We start from the raw sequence: 19350 nt of genomic DNA, 5'->3' as shown, positions 1-19350 counted from the left end.
GACTGGAAATAATTAAGAACAGCATGCGAGCTTTAAATCCACAATAATTAAAAATGTGCTACCTTATTAATACTACATACTCACATTTTTTCAATCAGCTGTTTTTCATCCAATGCATTGGGCAAGTCTCGTTTGTTTCCCAGAACTAAAACCTAAGGAATCAAAAAATGAAACTGTGAGGTAATAATAATAATAATTCTTTGCATTTATATAGCACTTTTCTCGCTACTCAAAGCGCTTAGCAATTGCAGGTTAAGGGCCTTGCTCAAGGGCCCAACAGAGCAGAGTCCCTTTTGGCATTTTACGGGATTCGAACCAGCAACCTTCCAATTGGCAGTGCATATCCCTAGCCTCAGAGCCAAAACTAAAACCAATACATCAATGATCGACTATTACTCATTAATTGTATTTCATCATGTTTAAAAAAATAAAGTAGGTAAAAAAAAAAAAAAAAAATCAATTTGAAATTTAGCCTCACTCAATTGACAAGCCTCTCTCTTTTTGTACCACCTCATAAGGACAGCAAAATAGTAGAGTTGTAATGCTGGAAAATTAAGAATGAAACTGATTTTATGGTAATTATAGCTTATTGGAAATTACCACAGGGCCAGTAGGACATTAAAATGACATCTTAAAAATGCAAGTTAAAGCTGGAAAACAAATAGTTTGAAAAAAAATATTGTCATTTGATTTAAATGAAAACAATTACAAAGATTGTTCAGCCTGGTATAAAACAATTAGTATGTATTATCCTCGAACTATTAAATCTGAATCACATTCCATCACTTGACCACACTCTGCAGATAACATTCTATAAACAGTCTGTCATAGATATATAAATGAATGCAGAATCCACAGCAAAAGTTAAGAGATTCCACAGAAAAATCCAAAGACAGGACGTCAGATCCCTTAGTATGTCATTATAGATCCTTCTTCACAACTATATCCACACCGACCAAGTGTTGTGAATGTGCGCCAGTCCTGTTCTTTTACATTCCTGCTAGTGCAAGACCTATAAAAGCAAGAGTAGGTATGTGTGTATAAAAGAGGCTTAAAACACAAGAAGGAACAGGTACTGACGCAAGTGCTTTTCCCCGAATTAATGTGGGGTCAGCACTGAGGCTATAGATTGCTTTCAATACATAAAAATGGCCCTGAAGAGAAAGTTACTAACAAGCTGGTTAAGTGTGTAGGTGACACTAAATTAGGGAGATGTCTAAAACAATATGGCACATACCCTTAGAGTCAGGAAATTCATTACAGGTGGCCATGGACAGAATTCTGAGTTGGACAGGTGTGTGACAAATGAAATTTAGTGTAAAAATGTGTTTTTCTACTAGCTGCTTTACATTAATGTACAACATACTATATAAACAAACTGGATTCAGAATGTATTCAGACCCCTTTAATTGAATACTGAATTTTTAGCCTTAATATTTATAATATATCCCACGTGTTTCTCAAATTCCCACAGCAAAACACCCGGTTAAATTAAGAAGACACTGATCAATCAAATTACGTGTCCTAGCAATGCAATTTAGTAAAAGGTCACATTGGATTTCCACTTTTTTTGCAAAATACTGTAATACTAATAAATAGAATTTTTAACATGGAAGAGAGGCACCTATGCATTCAAGGCTCACCAAAAAAGCAAATGAATGAAAATAGAAAAATACTGGTGTTGATGGCTAAAGGCGTTTTCATACTCCTAGTCCGTTTGTTTTGTTCTGAATAGGGGGTCGTTTTGTTTCTTTTTTTCCCCCCAACTTCCGTTTTTTTATTGTTGATTTTATTTGAAGAAAATAACATTCCATAAAATCAAATCTAACATATATAACAAAGAAAATAATATTACATATAATCAAGTCAAACTTAACAAACCGGAATTCAACCCCACCCAAGAGAAAGAGAGGCAAGGCAACAGCAAGAGCAAATCTTTAAAAACAACAAAGAAGGGAGAGTATTCTTTTCCCTGCTATAAATGCTCATTGTAAAATGTTACTGATTAGATCCTGCCATATTTTAAAAAGGTTTTGAACAAATTTCTTCTAAGTGACGATTAGATTTTTTCCCCAATTTCAAATTGTATAGAACACCAGTTACCCACCAACTTAAAACTGGTGGGGTGGGATTCTTCCAGTTTAGTAAAATAAGTCTATGTGCTAGTAAGTGAGGTGAAGGCAATTACAGTTCATTTGTCCTTCTCCACTTTAAGCCCATCTGGAAGTCAATCAAACACAGCTGTTAAGGAGTTAGGAGGGATTGTGACACCAAGGCTGTCTGACAGGCAATCAAAGACTTGGTTTCAATATCCAGTTAGTTCAGTTGCGTTCCACACTGTAAACTTTTATGGAAATTAATATCAATAAACATCCTATGGGTGTGTTGTGGCCTTCTTTCATTGGGAAAACATTTTTCCCCCTAGATAAAAAAGAAATTCCACAGAAGGTATTTGCACACTGCCATATTTTCCATTATTATTAACTGATAGAATACTTGAAAATTATGACCTACCAAGTTTATGTGCTAAAGGACATGTTTCAAAAAGCCAAGTGTACAACAAAAGATGGACTCTGTTGAAGGAATCCACTGATGTGTTTTAAGTTTTATGACAGTAAACTTATTATACAATTTTCACTTAACTGTGTTTAGTTGCAAATTTACTCTGCAGCGGCCACAATATGAAAATAACCTCAATTTACTTTCAGCATCTCAAATCACATGTCTACTGGCTTACCTCTTGTACGTACTTGCAATTAATGTTATTTTGGAATGCTTGATTAACACTGACTAACATGTCTGTTAGTGTGTGCATTGAGAGGACGCACCAGCTGCACGCATTGGTGTATTCATGGTGTAAGATTAAGGTGTTTGATCAGAGATCTCACAGGGCACTGCTGCTCATTTCTCAACAACTCTGTGTTCTTCTGATAGACCCAATTTCCATAGTCAACTGCTATGCAATCGCTTGAACAGGAGGCTGTGAGACTGAATCAGGTGCTGCTCTGATTGAGCGAGTAATTGTGCAAGTTGTTTAATGCAAATGGTCTTATATTTGCATATATTTATTTTTATTTATTTATTTTACCTTTTTAATGATCCGTGTTAGTTCTCAACTCATTATGCTATGAATGAAATTCCCCAATTACCTGCTGAAGATGCTCAATGTGACTGCCACAACACACAAAACGTCACGCATAATGCGCAGCATTTCATGTCTGTTCCATGCCAGATCATATTCGGACCTCATGCAAACCACTCTAGGGTTCACTTCATACCACACCGAGACCACCCTTTCCAAAGAGTCCACAACCGAGTGTGATTGTGAGTGTTCACATACACCTAAACAAACCAGACTTTTAGGAAAATGGCACCAGAGTCCGAAAAAACTGGGCCAAACAAACTAGGTGTGAAAAACCTTACAACTATGCTTACATTTCTGTAACAAAATGTTTAATATATTGTCAATGTAAAATTTTCTTGAATCTTAAATATTACTATTGCAGTAGGCACAAACTAGCAATAAGAGAAAAATATTTCTTAAAACACAATAAAGAAACAGTTGAAAATAAAGGTATAACAGAAGTTGTTTAGATTTTTGCATATGGCAAAGTTTGGGAGGACTCACCGGTATTCCTTGTAGCTGTGGTTTGTCTAAAAGATTGTGCAACTCATTTCTGGAGGCCTCGATCTTTTCACGGTCTGCAGCATCAACCATGTAACTGTTTGACAGAAAGAACAATCCAAAGAGAAATCATAAAATGTCTGCATACCTAACTCCTGAAATTCAGACTTTCCTAATTCATTTACCCAAGTGTGTACTATATTTGAGAAAAAATTTGTTTATAATCATCTATTGAAAATAGACCACATTTTACAGAATAAATCCAAACAGATGTATAACTAGGAGGTTAGATGCATGCACTATTGCTTGTTGTGAACTACTAAAACCGTACACAATATTAAAGAGCAGTTGACTATTTTAATATACAGTCCCACAATAGTATACATATTTTCCCCATTATTCGCCAAAACAAAATTTCTGGTATAACTAAATATTTTGATGGTCCCATAAATTTCGTTACAATGGGATTCCACCCGTTTAGAGAAACAAAATCTCTGCCATCACTTTTAGTTACCCAATACGATATCAGCTTGACGTGATGCAAGGCCTGGTGCAGCTTCTGTTTTCAATTCCCTTGAGCTATAAAATGCTTTCAGTTATTTTCATGTATATAAGGACAGCTGTAACCATGTCTCTGCTTAGGTAATAGTCATTTTTACTGAACTGTTGATTAAAACAGATTAGCATTAAAATTATGAGATATTCACACTCTGCCCATTTACTGGATTGTAAGTAAACGTTTTTGTTTTATCTGTTCTGGATAATTTGATTTATAGAAGTCATAACTATTTTATAAAATGTTCACTTTTAATTTCTTTAATTAGCAAGATTAAAATGAATAAATACAAAATAAAGTATCTTCTGACACTCAAATGCATTTTTTAACCTTTATTTCAAACAAACAGTGACATTTCAGATATGTCAGTGAAGTTATAGTTGAAGAAACCTAAAGACCAAAGCGTGTACTGCCATTTGTATGTTGTCTATGCAATAAACAGTAAAAAAACAATAAAAAAGCACAGAGCTCCACATTTTACGGAATGGCTAAAATGAACAGGTTTCACAAACTCGCAAAATGTTTCTTTGTGTTACTAGGCCACTCCTTATGTACAGAATGGCTCTAAGTCAACTGGCATACATTAACAAACAACACATCCAAACCCTACATCCAGATGTCAGGCCGGATCGCTCTGTTGTCGGCAAAGTTCTTAGTGTTATTACTGGAATTTCCATGGTAGGTAAACCTGGATCACAATTAGTCTGGCTCGGAATCTCTTTGTATGAAGTTTGAAACTACCAGAAGCACAGGGCTGCTATAGCATAGCAATGAAGCCTAAGGTCACTCATTCTATGAGCAAGTAAAGACTTTGAAGTAAAGCAGCTGCTCCTCCAGTTTAGAAGGAGCCATTTAAGGCAGGGGTCGCCAACTCCAGTCCCAGAGGAGCACCGTGGCTGCAGGTTTTCATACTAACCCTTTTTTAATGAGTGCCCTGTTTGTGCTGCTAATTAACTTCTTGTGAATTCATTTTAATTAAATTGCTTTTTTAAGATTTGTTTGCCTGAATTTCTTCATCATTGGTCTGAATTGCTGCATCTTTCCTTAAATGGCACCCAAAGAGAAATGAAATGTGAAATGAGCGAGCCAGGAGAAGACCATCTAAGTCAGAGCCTCAAATCCCAACCAGCTGCTTAATTAGGAGCCGATTCTTGTTGTTAATTAAACTTGTTCTTTAATTCCATGGCTTGTTGCTGCTCTTGTGGTGCAATAGCAGACATTTCTGAAATTGTTGATTTTCTCTTTTCTGTAAGCTCTGGTAAAATGTTTTGTGGACCTGAGCAGATCAACATTCCCGAGACCTTCATCTCTCTTTATTTTTAGATATTGTGTGATGGACACCAGTTGTTTTGGCTCATTTTGTATCTCATTATTGCTGGGCTGCTAATTAAGGAAAAAGAAACAATTAAGGGGTCTGAGTCTTCAAGAGCAAGTCAATTACAATGAATTCAGCAAAAACAGGTCACTCATTAAGAAAAGGGTTAGAATGAAAACCTGCAGCCACGGTGGTCCTCCAGGACCGGAGTTAATGACCGCCGATTTAAGGTGATTCAGGTATATAGTAAGGTATACAGGTGACATTGGAATCCTCCAAGAGAAATTAGAGATTGATGCTGAGGAAAAGAAAATGTGTTACTTGTTGCTTATACTCCGTTAAATCTACGGTGTAAAAGTACAAGCAGTCTGGAAAGCAGATGGATAAAGTGTATGAATTTTCTTTCTAGGGTTTATCTATCTGTCATAAATAACATCACTGCCAATGCCTCTTTTCAACACTTAATTGCAATGACAAACGTCACCAATATGAAAAACAAACTTTTGAGATGTTGATGATCATGAATGAAAATTAAACTTTGACAATGATTCCTTTTCACTTGCTATACTTACAGAATACTAACTGAAAGTCAAGCATTGTGGTCCGTGTACTTTTTGGTATTTGAAATTTCATTTTAGAAGCAAAAACGAAAATGAAAGGAATTTTCAGATTTTGATTTTTGATTGAAGAATGAGGGAAAATAAGGTATTTTTTAATTCTGTGGTAACAAATAGCAGTCATAAACTTAAAATTACACGTAAAATAATGAAAGTGTAATAGTTCAAAAACAACAAAACAGACGCATGTTCGTTGTCTGAAACCGGAGTTGGTACTTCTTCTGCATGATTTTTGACGACACATGCGAACAGTCCTCCTCACAACACATCGACCGACAGCCTTGAAGTTACATTGCATGGCATCAGCAGAGGATGGACCATTACGTTGTTTTTTTTGGAACAGTAAAAGATTGACACTCCGGGACAAGGACATGACTGCAGAAAAACCGAGTCGCATCTTTCAGGTAAATATACAAGCTTTGCAAACTTTGATTCATTGATGTAGCAGTTCTTTTATGAATGTTATTGCTGTTACTTACTGTGAAACAGCTAACATTTGGTGATTTCATTTAGTAACACTAAGTCTGGCAATTTTTTATAGTGCTAGCATTCTGAATGTGTGTAAATGTGTGAATGGTTGCTCACTGACAAGTGTAACACATGTTAAGAAAACTTTCTGTAAATCATGTTGCTCTCCTAACACGTGTTACACTTGTGCGCACTGTTGATACTCGAAATGTTTACTAGCTATAGTAGCCAGTAAAAGTCAATGAGTAACCATTCAAAACGCTAGCAGTATAAAAATTGCCAGACTTAGTGTTGGTAAATGAAATCACCAAACGTTAGCTGTTTCACAGTAAGTAACAACAATAACGTTCATAAAAGAACTGCTACATCAATGAAGCAAACTTTGCAAAGCTTGTATTTTTACCTGAAAGATGCGACTCAGTTTTTCTGCAGTCATGTCCTCATCTCGGAGTGTCACTATTTTACTGTTCTGAAAAACAACATAATGGCCCATCCTCTGCTGATCCCATGCAGTGTAACTTCAAGGCCGTCGGTTAATGTGTTGTGAGGAGGACTGTTCGCACGTGTCGTCAGAAATCACACAGAAGTAGTACCACCTCTGGTTTCAGACAACGAAAATTTGTCTGTTTTGTTGTTTTTGAGCTATTACACTTTCATTATCTGAATCACAAATAAATCCAGTGTGTAATTTTAAGTTTATGACTGCTATTTGTTACCACAGAATTAAAAAAATACCTTATTTTCCCTAATTTTATCCATTAATCAAAAATCAAAATCTGAAAATTCCTTTCATTTTCGTTTTTGCTTCTAAAATGAAATTTTAAATACCAAAAAGTACACTGACCCATTGTAAAGACAAAGTTGAATTTTGCACAACGAAAATATCTTTATCCTTGTTCTGCTTCATCCTTTTTTATTTATTTATTTATTTATTTTTTACAAACAGTAAGTGGAAATTGGGGCAGACAAATGGCCAGCACTGCTATTTGGTAGAGCCACCCATTACTTTGTATGTCACAACACTTCTATGCAGATGAAGTCTCTGTTTAACAGTTTGTATTAGTTAAAGTGTTTACTGATGTTCTGATACTGGAGTCTGTAGGTACATCAACTGATAGTCAAGTGTGAAAAAAATTAAAGACCACCTTTATTTAAGACTAGGATTCGTTGAAGAAAAAATGTAGAAGTACATTTTACTCAGTAAAGTTGAGTGGATGGATTTTGTTCAGTCATTTGCAAGAGGTACAGATTTCAAAACAGCAACTTACACAATTGCATTAACTCCTCTACAGTACCGCTCCCACATGCTCCTAAACCTTGGCTGCCCTCCTATATCCCAAATCTGTATGAAAAAAAGCACAAAATAAAAAAAATGCATTAATTATATTTTTCGAAATGATGATCAATGCACTCAATAGGATTAAACAAATTTTTTAGAAGGGCACATTAGATTTGGGTAGTGGCCGTAGTGAGATTACAATGCTTTAGTCCACAAGGTGGTGCTCCAGATATGCTTTTAACATGTGCTTCTAACAAAGGGGTGGGAAAGAATCAAAAGGAAGTGACATTTGTGCAGCACTCTACTTCTGTTAAGCACTTCTCGTTTCAGTGTTGCAACACCTATAACTGTAGATACACCTTGGTGCAGTAACAACAACGCTAAAGTTTACAATCTGAGAAAAAGAAGAAGCTAGATTAGTTACAGATTAAAAACAGAGACACCTTCTTAAAACAAAGAAACAACAGTGTTCAAGGCAAATAAGACTACATTCAGTCTTCTTTGTTGCATTGATATTTTCATATAATCACAGAAAATATAAATCAGTCAAATATAAATTAATCATATCTCAATGCAATCAACATTCACATTTTCTCTAGAACCAACCACCAATAATTTCTACACAATGTTAAATATGCATTTAAATGAAAGTAGAACTTTATGAAATGAAAGTAGAGTTTTTCATTAAAATTTGCTATTCGTAGATTGATGCTTGTTTGGATTGGAGTTTAATTTAGCTTGTTAAAAATACAAAGATTACAGAAGTTCATACTAATGGCGGTACTCAGTGTAGCTCTTTTGATTCCCTACCAACAACTACAAAGCATTCAAAGCCCCTACCTTTATCGTTACATTGCCCTTTGTCACTTTTCTCATGTTGAATCCCACTGTTGGTATCATGTCTTCACTGAACTGGCCAGACTAGAATAACAAAAACAGTTATCACAAATGAGACATTAAATTGTGAGTAAATAAAATGAACAATTTACACCATTTAAAAACGACTGATGATCCACTAAAAACGACTGATAATCCCCTAAATGAGAAGCATGTCAAAAATAAATTACACAACTTAAAACACAAATACATTTTAGAGACTGAAAGGATGGATGGTATCTTGTAACCTGGCTTTGACCAAAGGAGAGAGGCAGATATACATATGAAGGGCTTCACCAAGTAGCAGTGCTACTTAAAAGACCTACAAATCCCAGCAGCCTCGGTAATATTACATCATTATGCAACTTCATGAAGGTTGTCATGGAGGTTGCTGGGAAGAGGGATGATTAGGTGCTCTCTTCAAGAAGGAGCCAAAACACCCCAAAAAGCTTCACTATCATCTGTTTTTATTCACTGCTTTTCACTCCACCTCTAGAATACAACTGACATTGAATTAGTTTAATTCTGTATTGTGCTTTTCCTCCGCCTGCTTGTTCATGAAATTTCGCCCGGGTTGATAAATATCTTTGTCCAGCGTGCAGGGCCATCTTAACAGAATCATAGGCCCCCGGGCAAAGTAGTGTGCTGGGACCCATACAAACATACAAGGAATACAGAAACATACAGGAATCAGAAACATCGTGGGCCCCTGGCTAGTGCCCATTGTGCCCAATACGTTAAGACTGCCCTGTGACAGAGTGCTCCCAGCTTCTACAGATCTTCATGCAACAACTTGAAACTTTCACAACATTCAGGAAACTATTCACTTGGCATTTCAATTCAATTTCACCATCATCATATCTGTAGAACCGGACTCTTTGTGGACTGTGAGTGTTTATCGTTATCTGTTTTGTTGGGTGTTATTTGTCTAGGATCTGTTGAAGAATTTGCATGTGATATGTTTTTGTTTTTTTTCCCCCCTTTGTTTGTTTAATGTATACTTTCATTGATTCATTTGTGCCTCTATACGTGTCTCTGTGTGTGAGTGTGGTAGTGGGGTGCTTTCCTGGTGTCTCAGAAACAAAATAAGCAAATCACAGATTAAAAGCAGTGAGGATCAGAGCATCACTGCAACTGCTCCATTCATACTAGTAATAAGCATAATATAATGTAATGACATATTTTCAAATGCAGTTAATCCGATTCAGGGTCATGGGAAGCCAGAGCCAACCCAGGAAACACCAGGTACACACCCAAAAATCACATGGGTCACTTTAATATCACCAACAATCTAACCTGCACATGATATCATGATACAGGTTATGTTTCCTCAACAGCCTGCAAGTCCTCAAATTGACACTTCTTGTTCCATCTTACTTTCACAACCAAACTTTTTTTGTATTAGTCACTTTAACTGGTATGATGCATGACATTTTGGTCATTAGAGAGTATTTTGCTGTCCACCATAAGAGAAAAATGCAACTTATTTGTGTTTAGAATAAATTTACTGCTTGTAGATGATCCGCTGTGGCAACCCCTAACGGGAGCAGTAGAAAAAAGAAGAAGAGATTCACTGCATGTAAGCATGATAGGTTAAGGAAATATGCTTTACTTGAAACCGCTTTTTAGGTGAGGTGTATAAAAAACAGTGCAATCAAATGCACAAGCAAAAATAATTGAACGTATCATCCCCTTTAATTACAACTTTCTAATTTTAGAATAAGAACGTTTTTTCAAAAAATTAATACAGAACCGTTCCTTGACAGTTGCAAACCTGAAACTAGTGCTGGGCGGTATGACCAAAATTCTATATCACGGTATTTTTCAAAATGATCCTGGTTTCATGGTAATTGACTATATTTTTTCCCTGTACATGAGTGGATGTTAACTACATTTTCCATTGCAATTTCTGCAGTAGACTGGCTAAGAATAACCTATTCCACTGTCATGAGAATTGTACATTGTACAAAAAAACATTTTAATGTGCACACACGCATTAATACAGGTTTGCATGGCCCCATAAAGTGATAGTTTTCAAGGGGGTGGCACTAATGAAGAGAAGGAATCACACTGCATGACAGCTGCATTCAAAATATAGAACCTTTTTATTGAACAAATTTTGCAAACAACTTAAACTATGATTTTGACAACATATTTTCAACCAACCAAATATTTAGACTTCGTAAAATATCCAGAGGTGCTTGTCAAAAGTTGTATTGCATTGAACATGTCTTAGAAAAGGAATAAATAGTAAATATTTTTTGTAAACCAACTACACTTTCTGTTAATGTTACCAATCTCTGTCCACTGACACATTAGCTATATGAATTGTAATGGCGTTGGTTATCTCGATCCACCGCTTGCTTTTTTTGTTGTAGGCAGTACCTTTGGCAAATGCGTCAGACTCGAGTGTCCTCTAGCTTTTTCAGTTTTACCTGAGGATGTGGAGGGTGCCAATCTTAGTTCCATACATTCATGGTACAACAAAGCAAGTTTGTAGCTAAGGTGGTGCAGCAAATTGCTTGTGTTGCCGCCTCTGGCGACATCTTTAGCGCGACAGCATTTGCAGTAAATAGTTGTTTGGTCCACATCCGACCTTTTAAAACCCAAGTATCTCCAGACAACAGACACGGCTCCTTTATTCGGCAAAAGTTCTTCTGTGTCATCATGTTCAACTTTATCATCTCCTACAGCTTCAGTTTCTGAATGTTCTCTGTCCATTTTCATCGCCCAATACCTCCACTAATGCATGTACTTCGTTGCATGCGTGTTTAGTGGTGTAGCAATGAAAAAGGTCCCCCCCCCACTAAACAGTTTTCCACTGCACCACGTTCCAAACATTGTTTAAGCTATTTAAACCGATATTGCAGTATAAGAAAAATCCATATCAAAACAAAAATAAAAAATGGTTTTTGGTATGAACCGGTATACCTCCCAGCACTACCTGAAACTACACCTTAGTTTCCATGAAGCTGTAAAAATTGCCATTTTTCTTTTCTTCTTTCCTTCCTTCTATTTGAGTACACACAAATCTCAAAGTGCGCACTTGCAAAATGTACCTGCCTGACTGTTCCCATCAAGTGTGCAGTGCCGACGCTTACTCTGCAAGCCAAAAGGTCCTGCATTGTCTCACTGCATACTCATTTGCTTTGCATTTCACTTTTATTTGCATTTCCTTAAGTAAGGATCTAAAGAAACGGAGACAACTTTTAAAAAAATCCATATACAGTAGCTATTTATTTTTTGTAACAATTTGCTGCCATATCAGATTGCTTTTACTTGGCCTGACAAACACACCATGTAAATGAATACAAAAAAATGCAATGAAGGAAATGAAAGTTGACAAAGTAATATAACAAGTTTGTTAGAAGCATGAAGCAAAAGTGAAGAAATTAATTTGCTCATACTTTCCTGTGAAAGACACAGAGACATTTAACAATGAGACACACATACACTTGTCACAGCTGGGTTCATTTTCACTTCAAAAATCCAGAAGGCATTGCTTCCACAGCAGCCACAAACGTTTAAGGAATTGCTTAAGCATATTTATCTGCATAATTCACATCCAGCAGAGTGTTACAAAGCTAAATTATAAAGTGACTGCCATTTAGTTCCAGCTATGAAATAGAAACATTTGCTTCCATTACTTACTATGGGAAAGAATGTTGTACTCTGTGAAAGGCACTATATAAAATATAAATTTAGTGTAGGGGCAAGTTTAAAAATTCTGTGGAAATGGGGCAAAATGGAATCAAATAAGTAGGCATGTTTCTGCTGAATGCCACATAAGAAACAGAACACATACACAGCACTTTGAATTTTCTTTCCGGCATATACTTCACTTCAGCTGCAACAGTGAAATTTTCAAGTTTGTAAGCAATGTATTGACACTTGATACACATATAGTGGTTTAAATCAGGGGTGCCCAACTCTGATCCTGGAGGGCCACAGTGGAGGCAGGTTTTTTTTAATTCTAACCCTTTTCTTAATTACTGATCTGTTTTTGCTGCTAATTAGCTTCTTTTGAATTAATTTTAATTGACTTGGTTTTTAAGAAATGGTTCCCTGAATTTCTTCATCATTCCTCTGAATTGCTTCATTTCTTTCCTTAAAGGGCACCCAAACAGAAGTGAAACGTGAAGTGAGTGAGCCAACAGAAGACCAACTAAGTCAGGGCCTCAAACTCCAACCAATTTCACTCCAACCAGTTGCTTAATGAGGCACTGAGTCTTGTCATTAATTAAACTTGTTCCTTAATTCCATGGCTTGTTGCTGCTCTCATTGTGCAATAGCAGACATTTCTGAAATTGTGGATCTTCTCTTTTCTAAGAGCAGATCAGCATTCCTGAGACCTTCACCTTTCCTTATTTTCAAATATTGTATGATGAACATAGTTTGCTAGTCCTGTTTTGGCTCATTTTGTATCTCATTATTGTTTGGCTGCTAATTAAGGAAAAAGAAACAATTGAGGTTCGCTTCCCGGATCCTCCCTGCGTGGAGTTTGCATGTTCGCCCCGTGTCTGCGTGGGTTTCCTCCGGGCGCTCCGGTTTCCTTCCACAGTCCAAAGACATGCAGGTTAGGTGCATTGGTGATACTAATTTGTCCCTAGTGTGTGCTTGGTGTGTGTGTGTGCCCTGCGTTGGGCTGGCGCCCTGCCCAGAGTTTGTTTCTTGCCTTGCGCCCTGTGTTGGCTGGGATTGGCTCCAGCAGATCCCGTGATCCTGTAGTTAAGATATAGTGGGTTAAATAATGGATGAAATAATTGAGAGGTCTGAGTATTCAAGAGCAAGTCAAATAAAATGAATTCAAAAGAAGATAATTAGCAGCAAAAACAGGTCACTAATTAAGAAGAGGGTTAGAATGAAAACCGTGCAGCCACTGCGGCCCTCCAGGACTGGAGTTGGACACCTCTGGTTTAAATGTTAATTAGAAACGAACACCTCTGCAAAAAAAGTGCACATCCTAGTGCAATACTTGAACGGCTAATTCGGGGTGGGGGGGAGAAACCCTACATGTAGCTAGTCTGGTGTGACATTAAATCAGCCTACATGCACACTTTTGAGAAACTGTCAGGCATCCTACCACTCACTAGCCACAAGAGTGCAGCCAAAAGATTTCAGAATAATTTTTTACACATTCTCAAACCTTTTTTAAGCACCTATTTATTTAAACATCAGATATCACATACAGACAGTCAAATACAAGGAAATCCTAAAAACAAGCCATAAAATTAATTTTGTTTTAACGAAAATTTAGAGGTACGTCAAAATTTTAGAGACTTTATTGCCTTTAACCTTGAAAACTCCTTCATTTCAAAAGAAAACTTTTACCGTAATTGTAAAATACAGTTTTTACTTGAGCTGGTTTTAAATTAAAGATGAAAAGAAATATTTGTCTAAATGATACATTCAGCTACTGATTGCTGTGGTTACATGAAATGAAATAAATCGCCCAAAAGAAAAATATAAATGAAGCGGTGAAACATGTGAACGGTTACAATCTTCTTATACAATATGGTACCGTGGCTGTACGTTTGTCTGTCCAGGAGTTTAAATCACCTGTAGCTCACAAATCGTTTGAACTATTGACCTGAAATTTAGTACACATATACTATGTGACGTCTACTATCCACTTTCGTGGTGATGATTGAGCTCCAAGGTTATTCCTCTTTTAATTTTATTGTAGAATCAACTCTCGGCTGTGGGCAGCAGGGTGGCGCATGCCTACAGGCGCCGTTCTCATCCTTACCACCTTCTCTGTCACTTCCCTTACCTCTTCATATCTTAAATCATTCTTGAGGCAGATTGAAGGCTTAAGTGCCAGCTTAAGTGAAAAATTAAAGAAAACGTGCTAAGTAATTGCAACACAAACACTGACTTAATCAGTATGAACGCGAAAAAGATGTGGACGAAAGAAGAGAAGAAGCGGGCGGATAGGGTGGAGAAAAGAAGAGCTGCTCAGAAAGCAGCAAGCGCATCAACCTCTGAGCAAATGAATGCTAAATGTACAGAGAAAGAGGAGGAGAACTAGGAATGCTCAAGTCAAGTGTAATGTGCAGTGCGCCGTTACTGGTCCTTAATATTTACATACAAAATTACACATCAAAAAATTCAGACGTGATTAATGTGCACATTGCAGACTTTCATTTAACTGGATTTGCAAACATTGCAGTCATAGCATATAGCAATGACCACACTTTTCCTACATGGTCCACACGCATCCTGCAATGAAGCCAAAAAGTACTCCCCAAAACACATACATGAGCTTATACTTATATAGTTTCCAAAAGTTCCTGGCAGAAGGGGATAGTGTGGCAGTCCGGTTGCTTCTGAACCTGGGCGGTATGGATGTACTTTTGAGGAGTGAAGCAGATGGGAGCCTGGGAGTTTTTCAGGCTTTGTGTTACCCATTATTTGATTTGGTACTGTTTTGGTACTGAGATGTGAAAGCTGATAAGAGTAGCAAAGTCAAAACTTTAGCATCGATCCACCACTAACCTCTGGACACACTTACTGTTATCAGAGTTTCTATTCATTCATTTAATTGCAGCTCCTTACATATGCTGTAGTTTACCATAACCAGTTTCAAAGGAGGCAGGAAATTTAGCAATCCCAAATGTGTACTGGTGTTTGCTCATTCACAATTACATTTTTGTGCAAGCATGCAGGTATTCTGAGAAAAATTCTACAAACGCTGATGATAGTTTGCACATCTGCAAGGAGCTCCATAAAAGGTGAAATATTAATGAGAATTGTTTTTCACATTATACCACATTAAACATTGTAAGGAGCCCCTTTCAATACTGTGTGGCCAAGGACACAGCAAAAAGGAAAGCAAGATAATAGAAGCAACAAACATTACAAATATTGCAATAAAATTAAAATTGCTACAAAACAAAATGTTTGCGCATTGGGCATTTGATTGAGGAATGCCTATAATCATGTTACGGCTTCATCTTACAGCAAAGATCCAAACTCGCAAATCTCCTTAAGATTACAGAGTGCCATACTGCTGTACCCAGAATACCACTGCTCACTATTAATAAAACACTTCCGCAGCAGCCCCACTTTATTATTTAGCCGAGACTTCCATATTATGTTTATGGCTTTTAAATGATCGGTTTGTTCTCAATGTGCTTTTACTGTGAAAACTAATTACTTTTATTGTTCTTTTGGAGGCCATTATAAAGTGCAGCACTTAGGATTTATTATTTTTAATTTATTTACTCACTTAGTTGTGCCACGCAAGCAGGGTTGAGTGAGGATAAGTCATAAAATGAACATAACAACTCAGCCAAGGCCGAACAATGACAAAGAAGACACATGTAATAGAAAAAAAAGTAAATTATTTAAAATAAATCCGCTGCTACACAGAAATAAAATCAGAGCCACTATGTAGCATAAAATGTATTCTCTCAATTTTAATTTAAAATGTAGCATAAGAGAGCATGATGGATGTCTCATTCAGATTAGATACACTTTTCATACTGTCACACACGTTTGCATGGGAGACAGCTAAAGGGTCTAAATGAGAGGAATTTCACACCAGACCAGGGGGTGGCGGAGTGCACTGACCTTCCCCGTGATCCCCACAGGCACAACACAGTCCCAAAACAACACACAAAGTAAATCACCCCAAACCACATTCTTCTTCATCCTCCTCCTCCCAACTCTTGCGCCCGGAGTGGTGGCTGCTGGCTCCTTTTATAGTCCACCAAGAAATGCTCTAGGTGCTTGATTGCCAAGTTCCAGCTGCACTTCCGGGTGTGGTGAAAACACTGCCCATAAGGGCTCAGGAGTTCCAGCTGCAGCACCCCCTTGTGGCACCTGCTGCACCCAATTCCCATGGAGCCCTGCGGGAAACCGAGGCACCACTCCAACCCAGGGGGGCAGCCATCTAGTGTCCAGGGGGAGGTATTGCACAGTCCATGGCTGCTCCCCCTGAACATATAACGAAGGGGCGTCCCGGCCGGTCATGAGCCCCGGCCGACAGCCACAATATATATATTATACACATACAGACTAATCATCCGCTGCGGCTTCGCCCGCGTTTTTGTGAAACAGGACAGTGAGGAGGGCACAGCCTAGCTCTCTACTCCTGACCTCCCCTTGGCCCGCAGCCTCTGTCTCGGATTAGCATGAATATATCGCTCCTGCAAGCGAAATAAGATTCTTATCGTAATGAGAGAAGTCACAAAATCAACCAGAATGTTCAAGCAAATTATAGAAGAAAAAAAAAAAAGATCTAAATCCGTTAAGTAGTTCTCTCGTTCGCTAGCTAAGAGGAAGTAAGGTAAACGCCCAGAGGCAGATGCGTGAGTGAGGAGGGCCCCGCCCCCCTCCCCGCAGCCCAATGAGTGTCTCAGATTCATGCTAATAAATTGGTACTGCAAGCGAACTATGATACTTAGCACAATGAGAAAGCCGCAAAACCAACTGAATGTTCAAGCAAATTATAGAAAAAAAAAAATCTAAATCCGTTAAGTAGTTCTCACGTGAAAAGTGGACAGACATATAAACGGATGTGAAAAACTGAGAAATTTCGCGCTTGGATCATGAAATGTTTAAAACCGTTTCTTAGCGAGCACCTAGGGGCCAGGGGTAACCTACATTCCAAATTTCAAGTCCCAAGTCCTCATGGTTTGGGAGATTTTGTGATGAGTCAGAGTCAGTGGTATTTGGCTTTTTTTACACACATATATACTGTGCATCCGTAAAGTATTCACAGCGCATCACTTTTTCCACATTTTCTTATGTTACAGCCTTATTCCAAAATGGATTACATTCATTTTTTTCCTCAGAATTCTACACACAACACCCCATAAGGACAACGTGAAAAAAGTTTACTTGAGATTTTTGCAAATTTATTAAAAATGAAAAAAATTGAGAAAGCACATGTACATAAGTATGCACAGCCTTTGCCATGAAGCTCAAAAAATTGAGCTCAAGTGCATCCTGTTTCCCCTGATCATCCTTGAGATGTTTCTGCCGCTTCATTAGAGTCTACCTGTGGTAAATTCAGTTGACTGGACATGATTTGGAAAGGCACACACCTGTCTATAGAAGGTCCCACAGTTGACAGTTCATGTCAGAGCACAAACCAAGCATGAAGTCAAAAGAATTGTCTGTAGACCTCCGAGACAGGATTGTCTCAAGGCACAAATCTGGGGAAGGTTACAGAAAGATTTCTGCTGCTTTGAAGGTCCCAATGAGCACAGTGGCCTCCATCATCCGTAAGTGGAAGAACTTCAAAACCACCAGGACTCTTCCTAGAGCTGGCCGGCCATATAAACTGAGCGATCAGGGGAGAAGGGCCTTAGTCAGGGAGGTGACCAAGAACCCGATGGTCACTCTGTCAGAGCTCCAGAGGTCCTCTGTGGAGAGAGGAGAACCTTCCAGAAGGACATCTCTGCAGCAATCCACAAATCAGGCCTGTATGGTAGAGTGGCCAGACGGAAGCCACTCCTTAGTAAAAGGCACATGGCAGCCCGCCTGGAGTTTGCCAAAAGGCACCTGAATGACTCTCAGACCATGAGAAAGAAAATTCTCTGGTCTGATGAGACAAAGATTGAACTCTTTGGTGTGAATGCCAGGCGTCACGTTTGGAGGAAACCTGGCACCGCTCATCACCAGGCCAATACCATCCCTACAGTGAAGCATGGTGGTGGCAGCATCATGCTGTAGGGATGTTTTTCAGTGGCAGGGACTGGGAGACTAGTCAGGATAAAGGAAAAGATGACTGCAGCAATGTACAGAGACATCCTGGATGAAAACCTGCTCCAGAGCACTCTTGACCTCAGACTGGGGCGACGGTTCATCTTTCAGCAGGACAATGACCCTAAGCACACAGCCAAGATATCAAAGGAGTGGCTTCAGGACAACTCTGTGAATGTCCTTGAGTGGCCCAGCCAGAGCCCAGACTTGAATCCGATTGAACATCTCTGGAGAGATCTTAAAATGGCTGTGCACCGACGCTTCCCATCCAACCTGATGGAGCTTGAGAGGTGCTGCAAAGAGGAATGGGCGAAACTGGCCAAGGATAGGTGTGCCAAGCTTGTGGCATCATATTCAAAAAGACTTGAGGCTGTAATTGCTGCCAAAGGTGCATCGACAAAGTATTGAGCAAAGGCTGTGAATACTTATGGACATGGGATTTCTCAGTTTTTTTATTTTTAATAAATTTGCAAAAACCTCAAGTAAACTTTTTTCACGTTGTCATTATGGGGTGTTGTGTGTAGAATTGTGAGGGAAAAAATGAATGTAATCCATTTTGGAATAAGGCTGTAACATAACAAAATGTGGAAACAGTGATGCGCTGTGAATATATATATATATATATATATATATATATATATATATATATATATATATATATATATATATATATATATATACACATACACACACACACATATATATATATATATATATATATATATATATATATATATATATAGATACAGATATAGATATAGAGATACAGATATAGATAGATAGACAGACACAGTGGTAATTCATTCCAAAACTCTGGAAGCGGCCCGATTTGGTCGCGACACAAACGTAATTTCCCCATAAGATTGTATGTACAAACTGTAATATATATATTTGTTAAGC

The 19350-nt window shown here is 37.9% G+C and overlaps 1 protein-coding gene across 1 annotated transcript in view; it reads right to left on the bottom strand.

The window, feature by feature from the left end:
- Positions 1-19350, bottom strand: part of arl8ba (ADP-ribosylation factor-like 8Ba) — a 70538-nt gene that overhangs the window by 13987 nt on the left and 37201 nt on the right. The window contains exons 2-5 of the mRNA XM_028824524.2: positions 8701-8781; positions 7850-7923; positions 3629-3722; positions 85-152 (exon numbers count right to left, since the gene is read on the bottom strand). Of these exons, the coding sequence (XP_028680357.1) occupies positions 85-152; positions 3629-3722; positions 7850-7923; positions 8701-8781 (317 nt within the window). The remainder of the gene's footprint in view (positions 1-84; positions 153-3628; positions 3723-7849; positions 7924-8700; positions 8782-19350) is intronic.

Source organism: Erpetoichthys calabaricus, chromosome 18 (assembly GCF_900747795.2).
Source record: "Erpetoichthys calabaricus chromosome 18, fErpCal1.3, whole genome shotgun sequence".
Classification (NCBI taxonomy): Eukaryota; Metazoa; Chordata; class Cladistia; order Polypteriformes; family Polypteridae; genus Erpetoichthys; species Erpetoichthys calabaricus.
The sequence above is the reverse complement of the archived record's forward strand: the minus strand, read 5'-3'. Positions and strand labels throughout refer to the sequence as shown.